The sequence below is a fragment of the Toxotes jaculatrix genome, chromosome 8 (genome assembly GCF_017976425.1).
Source record: "Toxotes jaculatrix isolate fToxJac2 chromosome 8, fToxJac2.pri, whole genome shotgun sequence".
NCBI classification, from domain to species: domain Eukaryota; kingdom Metazoa; phylum Chordata; class Actinopteri; family Toxotidae; genus Toxotes; species Toxotes jaculatrix.
In genome coordinates, this window is record NC_054401.1 from 4,355,918 (window position 1) to 4,375,855 (window position 19,938).

General features: G+C 40.7%; 3 protein-coding genes across 5 annotated transcripts in view; 1 reads left to right on the plus strand and 2 right to left on the minus strand.

Moving 5' to 3' along the window:
- The window catches only part of LOC121185943 (raftlin-like), an 87,275-nt gene extending 81,894 nt beyond the window's left edge, over positions 1 to 5,381 (plus strand). For both annotated transcript variants that reach the window (XM_041044481.1, XM_041044482.1), the window contains exon 10: positions 246 to 5,381. In XM_041044481.1, the coding sequence (XP_040900415.1) occupies positions 246 to 929 (684 nt within the window). In that variant the 3' untranslated portion in view covers positions 930 to 5,381. The remainder of the gene's footprint in view (positions 1 to 245) is intronic.
- A 3,647-nt stretch (positions 5,382 to 9,028) lies between these two features.
- LOC121185516 (vitelline membrane outer layer protein 1 homolog) lies at positions 9,029 to 15,029 on the minus strand. 2 transcript variants are annotated; one of them, XM_041043728.1, is made up of 5 exons: positions 13,395 to 15,029; positions 11,660 to 11,772; positions 10,485 to 10,791; positions 9,949 to 10,023; positions 9,052 to 9,100 (listed from the first exon to the last, which is right to left on the minus strand). In XM_041043728.1, the coding sequence occupies exons 1-4, from the start codon at positions 13,602 to 13,604 to the stop codon at positions 9,979 to 9,981; spliced, it is 675 nt and encodes a 224-aa protein (XP_040899662.1). In that variant the 5' UTR covers positions 13,605 to 15,029; the 3' UTR covers positions 9,052 to 9,100; positions 9,949 to 9,978. The 2 variants fall into 2 exon arrangements, with proteins under 2 accessions (XP_040899663.1, XP_040899662.1); XM_041043729.1 differs by lacking the exon at positions 9,949 to 10,023 and having other exon boundaries at positions 9,029 to 9,100.
- A 570-nt stretch (positions 15,030 to 15,599) lies between these two features.
- On the minus strand, positions 15,600 to 19,541 carry LOC121185514 (rano class II histocompatibility antigen, A beta chain-like). Its single transcript, XM_041043724.1, has 5 exons — positions 19,231 to 19,541; positions 18,009 to 18,278; positions 17,470 to 17,751; positions 15,953 to 16,058; positions 15,600 to 15,783 (listed from the first exon to the last, which is right to left on the minus strand). Exons 1-5 carry the CDS (start codon positions 19,295 to 19,297, stop codon positions 15,723 to 15,725), a joined length of 786 nt encoding a protein of 261 aa, XP_040899658.1. The 5' UTR covers positions 19,298 to 19,541; the 3' UTR covers positions 15,600 to 15,722.
- Between the last annotated feature and the right edge of the window lie 397 nt (positions 19,542 to 19,938).

Genomic DNA, 19,938 nt, shown 5'->3' on the forward strand with positions numbered 1-19,938 from the left:
TTAAATTTTTGCCTGTTTGTTTGGTCAGACTGAAGGCCTTGAGGCTACCAATAACTCTCCTAAAAATGGCCTCAATTTCCTTCTCCGCATCAATGAGACGCATTTGAATTAGCTGGTTATCCCAGTGCAATATTAGATCCAGTGTGATCCATTCTTAATTAAGTCTGTGTGTAATGCTTTGTGCCCAGAAGCATATTTAAAGAGTTACAATGCATTCCACTAACACGCTAATGTAAATGTTTCAGAAACTGATCTTCAAGCCCCGAAGCAAGTCCAACAAGAACTGCATCAAAGACACCGCAAAGAACAAGAAGAAAAAAAAAACAAAAGCCGAGAAGGATGCAGAAGATCCCAAGATGCTTGATGACAGAGAAAAGGCTGAGAAAGAGGAAGACAAGAGTAGGGACGAAAGGTTGAACACAACAGACGCAGAGGCGGTGAGAGAAAGTGAGCCACTGAAAGAAAGGGAATCCAGGTGTGAGGAAGATAGAAAGATTGATGATGGCATTGAAATCAGCATAGAGACTGTCGAAAAGAAAGATGGAGGAGCGGAGACAAAAGACAAAGGAGCAGGAAATGGCACAGAAGAAGGAGGAGGAGAAGAAGAAGAAAAAATAACATTGGATGGAGAGGTATCAAGAGAGAATGGAGAGCCTTTAGAAAACCGAGAAGCCCAGGAAGTGGCAGAAGCCGTTGCGACTGTCAAAACAGAGAATGAGACCAAAGAAAAGGAGGGCGAAGGCGTAGCAGAAGTTGAAGCTGTGATCGAAAACGGTGTCGAGACGGATGAGGAGAAAGACGAGGGCAAAGAGAATGTGCTCAAACACAAGACAGAGGAACCAGCAGGTGTTGAAGTCGTCGCCAAGGAGATTGTGGCAGAGTCAGAGGTCACGCCCACCAATCAAACCCCAGAGGAGACTCAAGAGTAGCCCCAAGTCAAGGTTTTTCCCCACCCTACCTCTCAAAGTCCCCATCTTACGACCTGGTTCTCAGTGTTGTCCCTGATCCAAATTAATGGGGCTTTGATCCCAATCGCTGCAGCATTGTCCAAACCTGCCGTCTTTCATAGACGACCCCACCCCCTCCCCCCACCCACCCCCCGCCCCCAGCCTGCCACAGTGTAGCTACAGAATGATTTAATGTAACTGCAGACATCGGTCCTACCTATAACCACACATACTGAATGTATATATCCAAAACAGGCGGTGCTGGTGCATAATAGTCAATGTGGAGTCACTGGAATAACTGGATGTGGACCAACATGGGGGGTGAATGTCTACAATGATGCTCTGCTCAAACGGGATGAGCTTTTGTTTTACTTGAGAAGAATGAGCAACAATTTAAGGGCCGGGTCACATCAGAACTTTAAACAGCAAAGTTTTGCAGTGAAAGCAGTTCGGTTAAAATGGAAATCTTAGTGGACTGGTTCTTGGGGACAAAGTGATTTTGTATTAATTTTTGGCATCAAGTTTGAATTCAGTGGAGTTTGGAGGAGGGAGCTAGCGTAGCTTATTAGCTGTGTTGGAACATCAGCTTTTACTGACGCCTTCTTCTGCCTGTTTAAAAACTGTCCCACAACAGATGTGGGATGCTGAGGTGTCACCGAGCCACTAGAACCACACAGATAAATTACGCTGTGCTTCTTTCTGGTGTGGCCAGGCCTTTTGAAGGGGGGTGAGGAGCATTGACCTACATTATTTTCACTGCAATGTGACACTGAGTTTGATGTCACCTTGCAACCTCTATAATTAGGGTTCATTAGGGGGGGAGAAAAGTTTGGGATCTCACACCTACCCCCTTCGACTCTTCTCGTCTTATCCGAGAGTCCTACCCAGGTATAGCATCTTACTCACAAGAGGTAGCCTACTTTCACCTGACAGTAAAACAGTTTGGGGAGCTCTTTCCAGTTTCTGAAGCTGTGGAAGGAAAAGTCGGTTCCATAATCCAACAGACAGAATCCTGACAAGACACAGTTCTGCCTAATCCACACAACTGACAATATTAAGGCAGGTAAGCTCAGAAAAGTGTCCTCTGTGATCACAGACTGTATCACCATTTCCTGTTCCTTCGCTCTGTGCACCATAGGAAGTTGTGATGTGGAGGGAACTTGGAGGAGAACGCTGGTAGAGGTGATGGGAAAGGCGTTTGTTGCGACAGGCAATCCAAAGTAGGGTGAAGAGATAATTGTTTACGCTGAGCTCTAAGCCATCAAGTGCTTCAAAGAGAGCCGATAATCACTCTTTGGTGTGGTGTGCTAAGCTCACCTTGCATACAGAATGTTCCATATTCAAAGCCAAGTCAGATAAGGATGTGAAATTCAGCTGAATGTTTGCAGCTCAAGGGCAGAACTCGTATTTAGAGTCACCTAGTTAGTTTTTACATAGAGGAGTGAGGATTTATTTCCACGCAAAGTTGCATTTTTAATTACATTTCCAGTCAAAGGCTGCAAACAAAAGCTCAGTGTGGAAACGAGGTTAAGCTGCGTGGTCAACGCAGAAGCTTGTTGTTTACTCAGACCAAAACTAAAGACTGAGAGGGAGACACTGAGACAAAATAAGAGGTTGAGGGCAAAAGAGAACGACCACTGAGCATAAGAGAGTCGAATAAAAGAAATGAATAGGCTCATTTAGAGTAACGTCCGTTTGCGTCCCACATTCCCTGCTGAGATTTCCTTCATTATTTTACCTCCAGCTCTGTAAGCACCTCTTACCAGACATCATTTCTGACAATAACCAAGTCATAATGTGCGGTTTTATTGCATCGTGTAGCTTTCCATTTAAGAAAGAGGAAAGTGAGGGAAGTGAGGGAGGTAGCAACGTTCACAGTGTAGAACTCTCATTAGCTCACTAATGGATTTTGTCAGTGGGGTATCTGTCAGGAATCATGCATTTATAATGGGGGTCACTTATGGGGGAGGTATTGACAGCAAAACACCTCAACATGTCAAGAAAATGGCCTTCAGATTTAACGGTGATGTCACGGGGAATCATTTGCACTGAGGAGAACAACTTTGTGTTAAAAATGCTAAATTTTGCAGAGAAATTGTGTTCACTTCATCATAAAACACACCAGAAAACCTATTTATTAAAATGTTAGCATTCGGTTAATCAAGAACCTAAACTACCTGCTGTCTTGCTTCATATAGACTATAATTTGTTATAATTTGGATCCTTTGTTTTATGAGGACAGATGATACCTTGGTCATGAAAAATGTCTCCTTTTGGAGATAAAACTCTTCAATTACACACAAGCAAGATCGATTATGCTGAATAAGTGCTCTCCTTCTGGGGGATTAATCCACCCGCCGCTGAGATTTTTTTCAATGTAAAATGGCAGATGTTTTTGTGTAGAATAGAATATAAAAAACTGTGACCAGTTTAGCCTTATTACTATACTGTAAATTGCCCACAACCTGCTATTAGAAATGTCTTCATAGAGGCACAATGGTGATTTAAGTGTTACATGTTTGTTATAGTCAAACTGGAAAGTTTTGCTACGGTCGGTGTTGGTATTTTGAAGCTGTCGTTCCCTGTTTTATTACTGGAATTCAAAGTGAGGGGATAAAAGATTTGAAGTGTTTGTCAATATGAAGGTAATATGTTTTGGATTCGTTTTTAAGATGTTTTGAACGGTTTTTCGTATTATTATTGTGAATGTTCTGTTTTTGAGTCAAAAGAATTTTTACTGTGGGCTTTGTGTTGCCTCTGCTGTTCCGCTAAAGCTTGCTAAAATGCATTTCTGACTGATGCTTCGAGCTACCTCCTGAGGGCTGTTGTTGGTTTTAAACCAAGGGGTCACATCGCGTGCGACCCCCTGAAACATATGCTCCTTGTCCTCTCGGCCTCCACTATGACAGAGGTTGGACCTGTGAGCGTGAGTTCATCACTAATGGCAGACAAGGTCAAGGGTCATATTTTAGCCAGAATGGATTTTCCACAGCTGTACACAGGAGTTTGCACGAGCACATGACAAATAACCACTCTGATACTGAATTATGATACGAAGTCATATCAAAATATTCTCTGTGGTATTTTCTTTTTTAGCTTTTGGCTGTTTGAGCTTTAATAAGCACTTATTGTATTAAAGAAGAATGCTGCTGGGGAGCAACTAAGACTCAGCTGTCACTTTCACACATGTGACGAATATGAATTATGAAAGGCAATACCAAAATGCGTCTTTTGATAGCTGACAAGATCACTATGAATATTTGAGTAATTTCCCAAATGAATCCCGGTCAACTTATTTAATCAGATTTAATCAATTTCTCCGTTCTCCCCTGTGTTAAGACAAACATTTAAACTGTCATCTGTTTTGTGAATATAAATTTATTTCAGTATTCCTGCCTTTCTCCTTTTTTTGTTTTTTTAATCTGAAACTGTGACATTTATTCCCCTTTGGCGTCCTGTGAAAACAGACAACTCATGTTCCACTTTATCTGGAAGAGCAGACTTTGGAAAATCAGTTAGCGACGAGGTGATGTCATGTGACATGGCTGTGTTTTTTTTAACTCCCACTACATTCCGGTTGGACATCCACAAACATGGGCGACTGTAACCTCGACAAGTTACAACCGGCCCTGTATCCTCCCGTCCTACCTGAGGCTGTGGCCTTCAGGGCTCTAATTCTCCCTGATAAGGGCTGATTGGTTGCAGTGCAGTCTAACCCCTGACATGAGTACACTCCAGGGACTGTGGGTAATTGTGTTTTTTTTTTTTCTTGTCTGGTATTACAGAAAAAAAAAAGGAAAACACAGACAAGGAGAGAAAAGCGAGGCAGGATCTGACACTTCATCAGTTAAATGATGCTGAACCATGTTAACTTATCCATCCGTGGAAAAAAGGAGACCTTTGTCTAATGTTAGACTTAAATATACATTTGCAGCCCTCTACTCATTTGTGTAAAAAAAAAAAAAAAAAAAGGTAATATACAGTTTCCTGTCTTATATCAGCATAATTGTCTCTGAGCCTCAATAGCGGCGCTGGTGCAATCGTTCTTGGTAATGCTGTTAAAAAAAAAAAAAAAACTTAATGGTTCATTTCCTGTGTGCTACTATGATGTGAAATGGGCAGAGTAGAAATGGCAGAACATGATACAATAGGATGCCATCATTTTTTTCTGTGTTGTCACTTTAGCTTGCTCACAGCCTCTGGAAAACGTATTCTTAGGATTTTTTTTTGTCTCTGATGTTAGGTTTTTCTATCACCTCGGCTGCCATCTTGAATGTTGAGTATCTTTGATCATGTGCTGTTGTCACTTGCATAGCAGTGTTTGCTATCGAGGATGGAAAAGTATTCTTTATCTTTGCTATCCTGAGTATGTCCACATTCCTATTGTTCATGACATCTGTACAATTTGTATATTATAAAATGATTTATATTTAATGTGTACATATGTCCTTGCTTCTTTTGTGTCACAGGAAATGCAGCTTCCGTTTGTTAACTTAGATGTTCAAGCGCAAAAGCTTTTTCAGGAATTATTGTTTAACTCAGCATTTGACTAGTGAACTAATTTTTCATGTCAGCGTTGAAATAATCGATGTCGTGATGTACATGGAAAACATTTTTGTTTAATGTAGTCATTCCTCTTGTCCACCCTGGCCATCGAGAGAGTGCTTCCTAATGTGCTTTCCTGCTGGAAAAATTGGGGATAACTAATATTGACTTCAGGTGAACTTTAGAATATATTTTAGCAACTAGTAATTGTTTTCATCATTGATTCATCTCAATTAATTGATTAATCACTTGGTAGGCAAATGGGAAAAAGATAAAGGTTTAATTTCCAGATACTTTCAAACCTAAAGTCTTCGATAGTCCAAACCCAAAGATTTTGAGTTTGCACTTACAAGACAAGGAAAAGCACATTTGCGAAGCTTGAACCATCAATCAGTTATATATAGTTTAGAATTCATTTTCTTGTGATCGATTAATCAATTAATTGAAATCGAAATGGACATGTGATTGGCATGTGATTATTGTTTTAAGACAGAAAAATGTACACAGAAGAATATCTATGATATCTAGCAGTCAAATGCAAATCTGAAACATGAGTCTGAGTCCAAGCAGTTTTGAGATCAAGTCAAGGCCGAGTCCAAAGAAAACAGTATTCCACATTTTTCATACTGATGTCCTACTTTTGTTCATGGTGAGACACAACTGTGATATAACTTTAAAGGCTGAGTGGTGCAGCACTTTGGATTTCAAAATGGTTGAAATGTGGAATTGGAAACAGCACGAGGAATACATTTCCCTAAATGTTGGTTTATTTTTTAATTGTCATTGAGAAAAAAAAAGCATAATAATTTAAACAAAATATTCCTCACAATATTACCAGCTAACTGCAAGTGAAAGTACGATTTCACTCCACACATTTGACGATAAAACTACTACTATCTAAACTGTGAATGTTTGGTTATTACATGGCAAAGTCTCACGATGGAAAACAACCCTGACCTGTATTTGTAAATGCCATTAAAGATTTTTTTTTTGTCTCTATAAGGGGAACGACAGAACTGCCTTTCTAGTCTGCAACACACTTTGGAGACTGAAGCAAGTTTGAGATGAGGAAAAAATTCTCCAGACCAGGATTCAAGTACTGCAGTCCTTCCTGCAACCTTGGTGATCACAAGACACAACGGCTGTCCCTCATCAAGTGCTCCAGGTAGGTCATTAACCAGCAAAAACAACTTCTCAGAAATGTGGTGCTCTAGCTCTACAAAAGGACAATCCTCGCTGCCCTTGGAGGACTACATAAAGTAACTGAAAGATGAAATTATATGAGCCCACTGAACGCGGTGAAAATACAAAAAGAAGCAGAAATGCTGCAGGGAAATGAGCCTCATAGACCCAAATCACTGTTTTCTCTGAGAGAAAGGATCTCATTTTTTTAAAATCTGCTCCATCTGGTTATTACCTTCATTACTGTGGGAACCTTAGAATAGATCAACTTTATAGTTATTACACCCTAACACCACAACAACACCATTCATTTCGCCCCTACATCAAAACAATACCATTCAGCCCCAAAACTGTCCCTCATGCATCAACATTTCACAAAACAAAAACCCAGGCAGGAGCACATCGTAATAACCCTGCAGTATTTACGAAGTGAACTATATTTACAGTTGAGTCGACACAGCTGGTGTGATCTATAAGGCATGAGCTCAGAGCCCAAGGGAGCGTAAGGTCATTAAGAGGAGGGCTTTGCCTTCAACCACGACCACTAACACCATATCCATTCTCTTCACTGCAGGAGGCGTTAATGGCTCTTGAGGCAGAATGGGGACCGCTGGCAAGCCGCTAAGCCGGTCACAAACACGCGGAGCCTGTGGTTTGGATATTAAACTTATGACCTGGGGTGTTACATCCCTGAGGTTCCACTCTAGGACTCAAAGGTAATGCTACACAACAGCTTGCTGAGGGCAGCATGTTTTGAATAATGAACTTCCTTTGTTTTCTTGATTGCGGTACAGGATGCTGTAACAGTGTTCATGACGGGGCTGAGGTTCATTCGATGCAGATTTTAGGCCTTCGTACCCAGGGGGTTTCTCTGGTGCGCTGAGAAGTGGAGCTGCATGGCTGTGCCAGGTGTTGAAAACACTGCAGAATTGACTGGTCTAGGATTAATTGCACTCATAAAAATCAGTATAAGATGTTCATATTGGATTTGTGCTGCCATAAAGGTCACAGGTTCTACTGAGATGTGGGTTTAAGTTCCACTTTATGCAGCACTGCCATCTAGTGGATGTCCAAGGCCTCATGTGCAGTGAAACAGACTTCAGAATACACAGGACTCCTATTGTTCCTGTAGGTTTTAGTGCTGAAATGATTAGTCAGTTGATCTAGTATTCGACCAAAAGTGGAAGAAAAGTAGCTACAAACATTTACTCAAGGACAACTGAGGTATGTTACTTGAATATTTCCAATTTCAGCTGCTTTATACTTCTTCACTACATTTGAGAGGATAATGTGGTACTTTTTGACTCCACGGCTGCAGCCCAAAAACAACTGGAGCTGTGAGAGGGAATCAGAAAAGTAAAGGTTTGGCCTGAACAGCTAAACACTGTGCTAAAAACTTGCTGTGGTGAGTCAGTGAGGTTTGTTGTAATTCAAAAATTATATTTTGGGCTCTTGGAACTTCAATGAGCATTTGTCTGCACTTTAGACATTTTAGACAAAGATAAAATGTTTTTTTTTTTACTTTGCTAACTTAAAATGAGCTCACTCTTCACACAGCCGTTTTCCTTGTTAACCCTCCTACTGCTGATATTAGCATATCCATATTCCAAGCAGACCGACCAAGTGCACTTGAGCGTCTAACTCCAATAAGTACACTTTGAGCTTAGATATGAGGTCAGCTCGAGTGGATTTATTACCGTTGCAGAGAGGAACTCTGTAGCTGTGTGTTAAAGACTGTAATCACTTTGCCTTGACTTGCAAAATCTTCTGAAAACCATTACCGCGGTGTTTGATAACGTCTTCGACTTCCCTCCCCAACCCGCCGCACACATTCTGTTAGCAGATTAACTCCTCACCGATTAATTAACACAATTACCTCTGCGTGTGCCAATCGGTGTCTTATCAACCTTTGTCAGGCCTTAAACTGTAAATTAATTAATACCCCCTCTCTTGTCATTTCTTAATTACCTTAGTTCCAACAGGAATTCTGGGAAATGCCTATGTCAGCGGCTCTCTTTTGTGCTCACACTTATTATGACTTTGCTGTGAGCTCATTGGCTCATTAGACAGGATATGAAAACATGTTGCTCTCATGCTGATGAGAGGTGAGGAGGGGATGACATGATGCAGGAAGTGGCTCTTCAGATGAGGGCTTGATTTGAAGAGGCGCTCTTTAATCTTTTTGTTTTTGCTGCTTAAATTTGTTTTCGGAGGTCAGTGTTTTGGCGAATAACTGTCAGTTTAATGTAGACTGCAGTAAACTCTCATGTTTGTGTTTTTAAAGAGGAAGGAACTGAAACTAAACAAGACACTTGAGGTCCTGGGAAAGCATCACGGAGACAGCAGCAATTAAAATGTGCAGTTTATTATTTGTAATGGTTGCGTTGAGGATGTTGCACTGGATCAAGCTTCTCATCTGGAAATCACTGTCAACAAAAACATAAAGCATTAATTCATGAACAGCAAAGAGCAGTATTACATATACAATATTTGTTAAGTTTGAATACATACTTCCCAAATGAGAAAACAATTTACTCCGATGGCAGTATCTGTGTGGAAGAAGACCTATCGTAGCTCAAAAAACAGCAGACTTACAGGCTGCAGTCAAACCTGTAGTTCATTTTCTTTAATCAAAACCACTAGAAAATTACAAAATCTTTGCTCTGTTGTAGTTTGGAAACAAAAGTCTGGAAGCAGCTCAGTTATTGGAGGGTGGTTTAATAATCCGTCATCTCTGAAGTTAAAGATTTATTCCACAAACAAATCTGATTCCAGTCTAAGTAACTGCGATAAAACACTGCAGACTTGTTGCTCTCTCACACTATTCGCCTCTATAATGTATATCAGTTAACATACAGCACAGAGAAACGTCTGAAAATGAAGTGTCAAGGTGCGCATCTTAAATCTTCTTTCAGAATTTATTCTTAATGAGTAAATCATATTTCTTAAACCTGATATTCAAGTCTTCTCCTAACATTCTGATCACCAGGACGTCACGTAATCTGCTTCTATGGTTCCTGCCTGTCTGTATAATTCTGATTTGTGAAAGACACCAGAGCATTTCCAAGCATCAGGAACAGCTGGTGGTTATGTTCCTCAAGTAGCCGGACCTCCGTCTTTACCGTCTGGGAACATCTGTAGAAAATCTAATTTCATCGTCAGAAACTCTCAAGATAATGAGAAATCCTCAGGAGCAGCCTTTCGATTGGCTGCAAGTTTGAGAACACTACAAATATGTTATAATTTACCAGATGACCTGATGATGCCCACTTACATTCAGCCTCTTTCACAGCAGCTTGTATCCCTACATTTCTCCAGGTCTCATTGAGCTGGGCAAGATTACCTGTAACTAGAGGTGGAAAGTAACTACATTTAATCAAGTATAGCTTTGATGTAACTGCACTCCTGCTTGAGTAATTTTATTTCATGTTACACTGACAGAGGCCATTTTTCTGCAGTATTTTTTCCAATCAAAGTACAATTTGCAGACAATACTTTTGATAATTTTTATTTTTTCATGCATGGCTTCTACTTGTAGTGGAGAATTTTACACTCTTGTATTGGTAAATTTACTTTAGTAAAGGAGCTGAAAACCTTTCCCACCACTCCTGTAAAAACACTACACTTTTCTCCTGGACTTTCAAGCATCCTGCTGAAGCTTTGGATCGGGTAAGAGTTGAAGGTTTAAATATGTGGTGGCAGTACCTCCAACATTTACATGTGCTTTTGGTGTGGCTTGAGGCCACATCTATGCAGACCTTCTGTACTTTGTGTCACTCAACTCTGTCTGGGTTTTGGTTCCCATCTTACCTGCTGAGCCTTGGCACAGCAATGGAAGCGCACATCATTGAGGCTGGAATCATCCAGGCCATACTGATATTCCTCCATCTTGGTCTCGATGCCACAGATTCCTCCATCGCGACACTCCTGGCTCCAGTGGCCATACTCTCCCCAGTCCATGCCGGGCCCCTCCAGCGTCGGGTTACTGCTGCAGCGGAACTTGATGTTGTTGACAGCCGTGTCGTCGCCAAACAGACCTTGATGGGGCTCCACGCGAATCTGGAAAGAGGTGAGCACACCACTGGGGCAGTACTGAGGCTGGGACCAGTCACCGAAGCTGGATAGGAGAGCAGAAAATACAGGAGAAAAAAGAGGAGAAAAAAAAATCAGGAAAAGATCCAAGATTTGGGTTGGAAACACTGGAGGGAAGTCAAGGCATTTCAACATCTGAGCACCTAATTTGCAATCCTGGCAGAAGCAGAGTTTTCATTTCCCCTCTGAACATGATGGGAAACTGCCAGTCTCCAGCTTCCTGCTGCTTTCAAAGTACCTACTTTTTCATCTAATTCTTATTTAACCTTTATAGTGCAGCCAGGTTAGTCCCACTGAGATCGGGGATTCACAAGATAGATCTGGCCACGGCAACAAACAGCTGAATATTTCACGACATCAACAAAAATGTTTCAGCGTAAGTGGCAGAGATTCTCAAAGATGGTGAAGGAAAGTATTTCTACTCATACGCTCATTACTGTCATTACATTACATTAGAATTTCCCGTTGCTAAACCCTGGCTCTCATGTAGAAGAAACAAACTACATGCAGATGTGGCAATGCAGAACTACTGCCCCGTATTAGGGGCTTTTTAGGGCTACAGCTTTCTAACAAGGCACCCTTTATGAAGCAGTTATAAACTGTAACTATAGTGGCTTTATTAATTGTCATAAAGTCATGTACTAATGCATAGATCACTCATGAGATATTGAAAAGAACATATATTGGGTTGCCAGGTTATGAAAACAAACATTTGACTGTTTAGACTCATTTCCCAGAATCAGTAACATTAAATCACGTCACGGGTTTGTCACCTGTCAATAACGGACACCTATCAAATGGATTTATTACTGGCTTGTAACTGATCTATAAAGCATGTAATCCCTCTATAAAGTTTGCCCTGTTAGAAATTGGTACCGTCGCAGGCTACTTACTAGCCAGTGTGGGACTCAACAGAGTACAGGAAGCTTCGGTTCCCGTCTTTGGCACAGATGAGGCGGATCCCATTCAGGGCAGTGTCATCCGCCCCATACTGATTACGCTCCACCTGAGGAAACAGAAAAAAACAGTTACCAGAAGAAGTAACAGCTCTGGTCAAACCAACTTTTTGTCCCATTCTTGGTAAAGCAGCTGGTGGATTTTTATGTGAAAGTTCATATCAGGCTAAAGAACAGGTTGTTGAGACGGTTTGATGTAGTCAGTGCAGAGGAATGTGGGCTGGTATCTGAAACAACAAGAGGCATTTATCTGTTCAGTGTGCATCACTGTTACTGAGAATTGTTGTGCATGGAGGAACATTTCTTTTCTAGCATTAAACAAAATACAAGATAGAAAACTGAGCAACAGGAACTTGTTTTGATCAGATATTATCCCTCTCTCAGACACCTTAAAGGATAGGTTCACATTTTTAACATCTGTCTTAAAATAGCATTCATATGCCCATATTTATTTTGAAACAGTTTCTGATCACTTTGATTGTTTCTCCTCTACATATTGGCTGTGAGGACTGTGTCCAAACACAGCTCCAATATAACATGGGAGATAAATTCCATAGTCTCTATGCAAGTCCATTACTCCATGCAAAAATGCATCTTCAGACATCTTTCAGCTGTCTGAGCTCGCCAAATCCAGTGGGTTTCTTTCAAAGGAAGTTTCAAAGTTTAGAACAAATTCTCTCATTTGTTTCCCTGGGCAATTTTTTCCCTGCTAAGCTGGAGGAACGGTAAAAACAAAGAAGGAATGTTTGAAAGATTGCAGCTTTAAAAGACACTCGTTAGACTAACTCAGACGCTGAAGCCTTATTAGCTTTGGATGAACCTATGCACAGAATGAGGAGTGTGAAATTTTTTCTCACTGGAATCACATTAGGGAGAGATTTCTTCACAGCCTGTATCAGAAGGAGGAACTGCTTCTCCCAAATGTGTTGTAATGTACATACAGGCATGTGAACCTGTGCCTTTAAGCTTCTCAACACAGAGAACCCTTTTAACTAAACTATCTATTTGCAAAGGTGCATACTCATCTGTATGAGTATTTTCGTTTAAAGTTTGGCAAGCAGTTCCCATCATCTGTTTCTTATTTTATCTTCAGGATGAGAACAACAGTCATGTGGTAGGCATTTATACTAACCAGGACCGGTGTTACAAATCAAGGCAATCAAGCTGAGGCCATCTGAAGGCCCATCACATGTCTATACTACCATGAAAACAAGCACAAACCAGAAAGGAACATGACAAACATCAGAAAAGAAAACATCCTACTTTAAAGCCAAAGAGTGTATATATATATATTTATATATAATATCAAAAATGATGAGGCAAAAACAAAAGAAAATATAATGATATTTCCTCATGGTAAGATGGATCCATATGTGTCGGCCTCGAGTTGTTTTGTAACACCTGTCCTGGTACCTGTGCCTGTCAGATCAGTGCTCTTATTCTGAAGAGAGCGGCTTGTCAAAACAGCAATCTTCACAAGTAAAAATAAATGCTCCAGACTTTTAACTTTGTAGCTTTCAGGTTTTCAGCCAGTGTACGTCATGAAAAGCAAAAATCAGAAATCTTATCATAGAACTTAATAAAACAGGACAGATATTTTTCACTTGCCTTGCCTCAGTTGGTTTCTATTAAATAGAATATTTTTAATACACGAAAGAGTCGGTGTCTTTACCCTGATGCTGAAGCCAACGGCAAAGAACTTGTCAGGACACATCTCTGGCCAGGTCCAGTTTCCAAACCTCTCTCCATTGTTCACAGTAAGCAGAGATCTGTACTGTCTGCCGTTAAAGGCCACACCAGCTCTCTGCAGAAAGGCTTTCTCCTCACATAACCCAGCTGACAACACCGCCAGCATGGCCACAGCGGTGAGCAGACTTGCCATATTGACAGCAGCGAGTCAGTGTTTCACTCAGAAATGCCAACCAACAAGTACAAAGGGTTCGGCCTCAGAAGCTCTTATAGTTTCCCTGCTGATTCCAAAATAGACCACTCGTATCAGTATGAATCATTTACAGAGTCACAGAGTGGCGTGGGAATTAACAGCTGGTGCTGGAAAAAAGAAAAAGGTTTTTCCTCACTGAGCTTCACTGAAACCGGGTCTCTGCTATGCTGCTCAATTCATAACATTCAGTGGATCAGAGAGGAATTAAACATTTTTGAGTCACCAGAGAGCAGAGAATCCATGGTCAGCAGAACCTTTACAGTGATGAAGTCTCGTAATCAATGTTGCAGGGATCGCTATTGTCTGTTAATAATAAGAAGATATAGATTGAAAAGTTGCTGGGCCAGTAAAGAGATTAGGAGGAATATTGGAAACGGTTCATTTGTTTTGCCTGGATATCATATGACTGTTATCAGATAAGTGGATACAGGCTGATACGGTGCAAACAGTTGCCTGTTTACAACCCAGAAGTTACAGAGCAACATTATTATTCGTGTGGAGTCATGCTTCAGGCCATCTGGTGAATATATGTCCAAAATTCTGAGGGAAATATGTGGCTCTTTCCTTTCTTCATCTCTTGTTGCTAATTGTGTCTGCTGTTTGGTGCTGGGCAGGGAGTTTTTTTTTTTTTTTTGGTGACAATAGCTGCATTCAAAAAGGTTGCTATGAGAGCAGTGGGAGTGAACAACAGCAGTAAGGTTGTGCTGCTGTGCTGAAGGATGCTGTAAAATCCCCAAACAGCTGAGGGGAACAGCAGAGTTGGGTGATTATTCTGTGGATCCATCACTGCAATGTGACCCATTCTGAATATGAAAATATTGATTACAGCTGCTTTAAATCATGGTTTTGTAATGTAGGGAAATCTGCATTGAGATCATCACTGTGAGAGGATCTTTTTATAACATACTGTGGTCTCAGTAAGTATACAGACTGGATAATGGATAAAAAGTGGATGCTTTTGTTTTTCAATCTTCATTCAATGACCCATTATGACAGAATCTTATATACACAGGTCTGTGCTTTTCTAAGCTACGTCCAACCAGCTGAATTTGCCACAGGTGGACTCTAATTAAAGCAAACATGATGCAGCTGAGCACAGTTTGGAGTGCCACAGCAAAGGGTCTGAATACTTTTGTAAATGAATACTTTTCATTATTAATTTCTAAAAACATGTTTTGACTTTGTCACCATGGGTTACTGAGTGCAGATTCATGGGCAAAAATGGCATTTTTTTTCTATTTAAAATGAAATCTACAACACAAAGTAAGAAAAAAGTGGAAGGGTTTGAATTCTATCTGAAGCCACTGTATAACAGCTAAATGAATAAAGAAAATGCAAAGAATGATTGATGATAATCTGTAGCTTGTAAAGTTTAAGTGATAAGTGATAAGTCAAAAGTCTCTCAGGGGTGTGGTTTGCATACACGGCATATTATCCAGCACATTTGTCGTATATATTTAGAGTCAAAGCTTCAGTTGAGTTTCTAATTAAAAAATCTATTTTTTTTTATTGAATCAGTACTCAATTTATCTTATGTGTTTCCATATGTATCCAGCGTACACAGACGTGACTTGTCAGGTAAAGGTAAAACTTATTCCAAGGTGAGAACTTTTACACACGACAGGTTTGACACCTACAAAATTATCTTAGCACAATGTTGGAATGATTTATGGCACTTTTTTTTGAAGGACACCATGTCAGCTGAGTCCTTGGTTGATATAAATGATAAAAGAGGAGCTCTGCCGTGTCAGGAGAGCAGTACCACAGGAAAACAACAGCATGCCACCTTCCCACGATACCATTTATCTCCTCCAACTGTAAGTCAGGCAAAGGGGATTGAAGGACAGAAGGACTTCTTTTCTTTTTTGTGGAATAAAGTTTTTTTTGAAGATGGTGAGTTTTTGTGCTGAACAAAGCTGAGGGGGTCAACTTTAATAGCTGCAACACTACCTGAGTCTTCAGCAGAGCTCAGTGGTTGATTTTATTATGTATTATCCATTTCATCAACAGAGCTGCCCTCTGTTAAAGAACTTTAACCAAAGGGGAAAAAAAAAAAAATTACAGTTCTGAAAGACATGAAGATGTTTGTCCTTGTTGGCCTACTGCGATGAAGTCAAACCTGAAACAAGAGAAGAAAGCGTTATGAAACCTGATGACGTGTTTTATTTCATAACTACACCAATTCTCACAGTCTGGTCTCTGTCACCATGTCTTCTCTTACAGAACAATGAACACTGCTCCAAAGAAAAGCGCATGGATTCATAATACCAACGCTGATGTGAACACACCTCTGTTTCCACCAATAGTAAACAGCAACAGCTACAGTGATGCCAACAGAGAAGAAGATGATCCCCACCGACATCTTCATATGTTTGGCATCCAAAGCAGAGGTGTCTAAGTGATAGAAATACTGACAATGAAATCTTAATCTGCTCACACATCCAACAACAGGTCATCATACTTACGAATCCAATTCCAAATTTTGTCAGGTGACATGGAGATTAAAAACAAACACTCAAATAAACACTTTTAGAAACAGCTAACGGCTTGATACCTTTAAAATCCCTCGCTAACTGCAATTATCATCATAAATAAATGGCACAGGAGTGATGTTTAGATGGATCAGATTGCTTTATCTTAGGTATAGAATTAAGAGAATCTGTTCCTTTGCGTGGTCACGGCCAATGCCAACTTTTTAATTGCTTTTTCTAGGGCAAACACCTTCAGACCTTCATCCTCTGATTTTATAATTTTCGTGCCCCTGCTTTCACATACTGTCAAAGCTCCACACATTGACAAATCTCACTTGTCAACACAGCTGACAAACCAAACCACTGTTCAATGCTGCTCTTAAATTCTCTGTCACTCAGACTGAGTATGTAACGATTCTGGTAGAAGATGTTTGCACTGAAAAGCAGGACACAGAGGCCAAGCAGTCAAGATAAATTGAGTTTGAATCTTGTTTCAAAGAAGAAGTTAGTAAGAGGCAGTCAATCAGCAAAGGAAAACAAATTCAAAAAGGGATGAGGCAGGCAGAAAAAAAAACAAGCTGGAAACGTGAGTAGGAAGGCATGCAATCACAGCAACTGGAAAACTAAGGCTACAAGGGTACAACAGACAAACAGGCAGGGAGTAGGTCCTGGGTGGCTGGTATGAGGACTAATGAGGGAACAAGATGCAGGTGAGCAGGTGGACGTGGAAGTCAAGTGATGTGGAAATACATGAATACACAAGGGACAACTTTTGGACAGGTTGAAAAGAGCAGGTTTGGAAAACACCAATCTTATCCCAATCCTTACCACTTATCTTTGCCTGCTCCTGAGCACGGGTATCTAATGTTTACCATAAAAGCGCAGGGGGCCTGGGGAAGTAACAACATCTGAGACTGAAGGGAGAGCAGCTTCGTAAGTATTTTGCACCTCACCACCACCCCACCCTGAGTTGGTGCAAGTCGTTAACATGGGAATCTTTCCCATCTTTACCATCCATCCAATATGGCATGAATGCAGCATGATCTTCACATTGTTCCAGCAAATTTAACCAGTGAGGATCCATCTTTCACTTACTGTCTCTTTTCCACCAAAGTCTGTACAGAGTCTGGAGGGGGATGCTGTCTGTCGCATGTAATCATGGGCCTGCATTTCATGCAGATATTGGAAGTTAATTTCCAAAACGTCATTATATTCTGTAAATATTGCTGTTCATCTCCAGGTGAGACACAGACACACTTCTTCAGTTGTGACATTTGTGGCATCTAAATTTCAGCAGCGTTTGAGTGTGGTTTCTCCTCTGGACAAAGGCTTACCCCAGTCCACCTCCAGGCTCTCTCTCAGGCTGCTGTGGTCCACCCTGCAGCTCACCCTCTCCCCTCTCTTGAGGGTCAGCTCCAGATAAGAATAAAGCTGGTAGCTCCAGTCCTCATCAGCCAGGACATCTGAAGATGACACATCGGTGGTGACCTCCACCCCGTCTCTCAGCCAGCTTACCCTCACTTCATGAGGAAAAAACCCCAGAACGCTGCATTTAAGCATGGACCGCTCCCCGTAGTCAGCCGGTTTGGTCTGTTGGACCCTGACAGTCGGAGGCACTGGAGCGTAGAGATGATTAGAGCAAAAAATTAGCTAAATGACCTGGCTGGATGTAGAACTGGCTTCAAGGCAGGAGAGAGAGTCATGGGCTGAACAGTTTTCCTCAAGCCATTTAATTAAAGAACAGGGAGAGAAAGATTGTCTCCTTTTTTTCAATGAAGCAAATTAAGCCAATGAAGTGGCACTGTTAAGCACGTAATGACCTGCTTCAAAATCTCCTTCGGCTTTTCCGAGAGTAGAAGTCACAGAAACTTACCTTTTCTTTCCAGTGTGCTCCTTCTGAACAGTCTTGCATTGTATCTGCAAAGAGTCTCTACTTGAACTTTCCTTAAGACCATTTTCCAAGCCTGCTTGTTAAAATGATCTGCATTTTTCATGCCGTATTCTCCAAAGCCGACATACTTCCCGACCCGAGAGTCATACATGGTGTTAAGCTTCTGGTTAAATATGTTTTTAACAAAGAAGACGACGTCTGTGATGTTGTCACTATACTCACAGTCGTATATCATCTGATATACATAGCCGCCTGTAACAGAAAGAACTTCAGTTAATAGAGAAAATTTGAAGCATTTTTATTGAACATTTGCAGAACAAAAGCAGCCCTTTGTTCCATTTCAGTTAAGACATATAAATGTTAAACTCCCCTGGACTTACTTTTCCCACCAAAATACTGTTTATTCTAGCCTCTGTTTCCCGCCACTTTCCATCCGACCACCTGATGTCCTCAGACTTTCCTCCCTATCCCAGTCACCTGATTGCCATATCCATCTACTCACCTGTCTCCTATTTTCAATCACCTGAATTTCCCTAACTGTTCCCATTTTTTTCATTATCCCAACCAGAACCTAAACCAACCATTTCCACCAGCTGCTTGTCAGATTGCCTGATCGAAGACATAGCTTGCGATTCCAGTAAACTCCTCTCCTGGTAACTGTAAGTACTTTCCCTTTTAAAAAGGCGAAAACAGCAACTCTGCCAACTGAAATACAACAATTTATGAGCAAAACTACTCGTTTATGACTAAAACAGAACCACGCATATCTAAACATCATCTGAGTAGACAAATGCCCCAGTTTCCACACAAGTGATTGGCTGATTAGCACCAGGTGTGGAGCACCACTTCCAATACTTAAACCTGACCTCCATTAGCATAGATCAGCACAATTTATCAAAGAAAGCACCAACAACATAAATGATCACATATTCTGCAGGTTATAAGAAACACTGACAGTTGTTTGGTTAATCTTTTTCTTTTTTTTTTTTTTTTTGAAATGCAGTTAAATGTGTGTGATTTCTGATACAGGCCTGAAAGTCGCTATACTACTCTGTGACAGCCACTATTACCACAAGTGACAATGACAAAATAGTGATGATGGTAAAATGTACATCAGCCACTAAATTATGTCAGCTGTTAAATACAGATTTTAAATATATTTAACATATGCTAAAATAGAATAGGAATACATGAAGAAACCTACTTGTTGGACTTGTCCAGAGTAAAAGAGCAGAGATAGCAAGACTGCACAAAAAATAAAGTCCCATCATCTTTTAAACTTCAACATAAAGTTCCTCACTTGCTGCATGCAAACGCTTACATGCTCATTTGTTTAAAACTAGACTCAAACATACGTACGTAAACCGTATCCTACTTCCTCGTACAATAAATGATGCAAGCGTTTATGCACGGGCAGCGCTGAGATGAACAGGTCCTTCAGGTTTTTTGTTGTCAAGCTGAAAAAAGGAAGTACAAAAGAATTCGGGGAAGTCCAATTACACGTATTTGATCTGAAACAAATGTGGCAGGTCTAGTTTCACTCTTCTCATGAAATGACCCTGTTTCTGAAGCACTCAAAGCACTGCCACTTCTATACATTAATTTATCGTTCACTATTCGGCTTCTCTACTCTGTAAGTTCAGTGTTAATCCTACTTGCAGATTACAAAGTATGAATTATTTCTACATCACTAAGTATATACTGTTATTGCCAAATCAAAGCTGCAGTATTTTTTACTTTCAGTGTTTGAGATCCAAAATGCATCCCACAGAAGCTCGACACACTTTAGTACTAAAATGTGGCAGCTATCTCATCCATCACTGTGAAAATAATTAGATTCAGGCCCGAGCCAGACAACAGAAGCAGTTTGGAGCATTGTCATTCTGTGCCAGTATTAAAACACGAGCAAGTA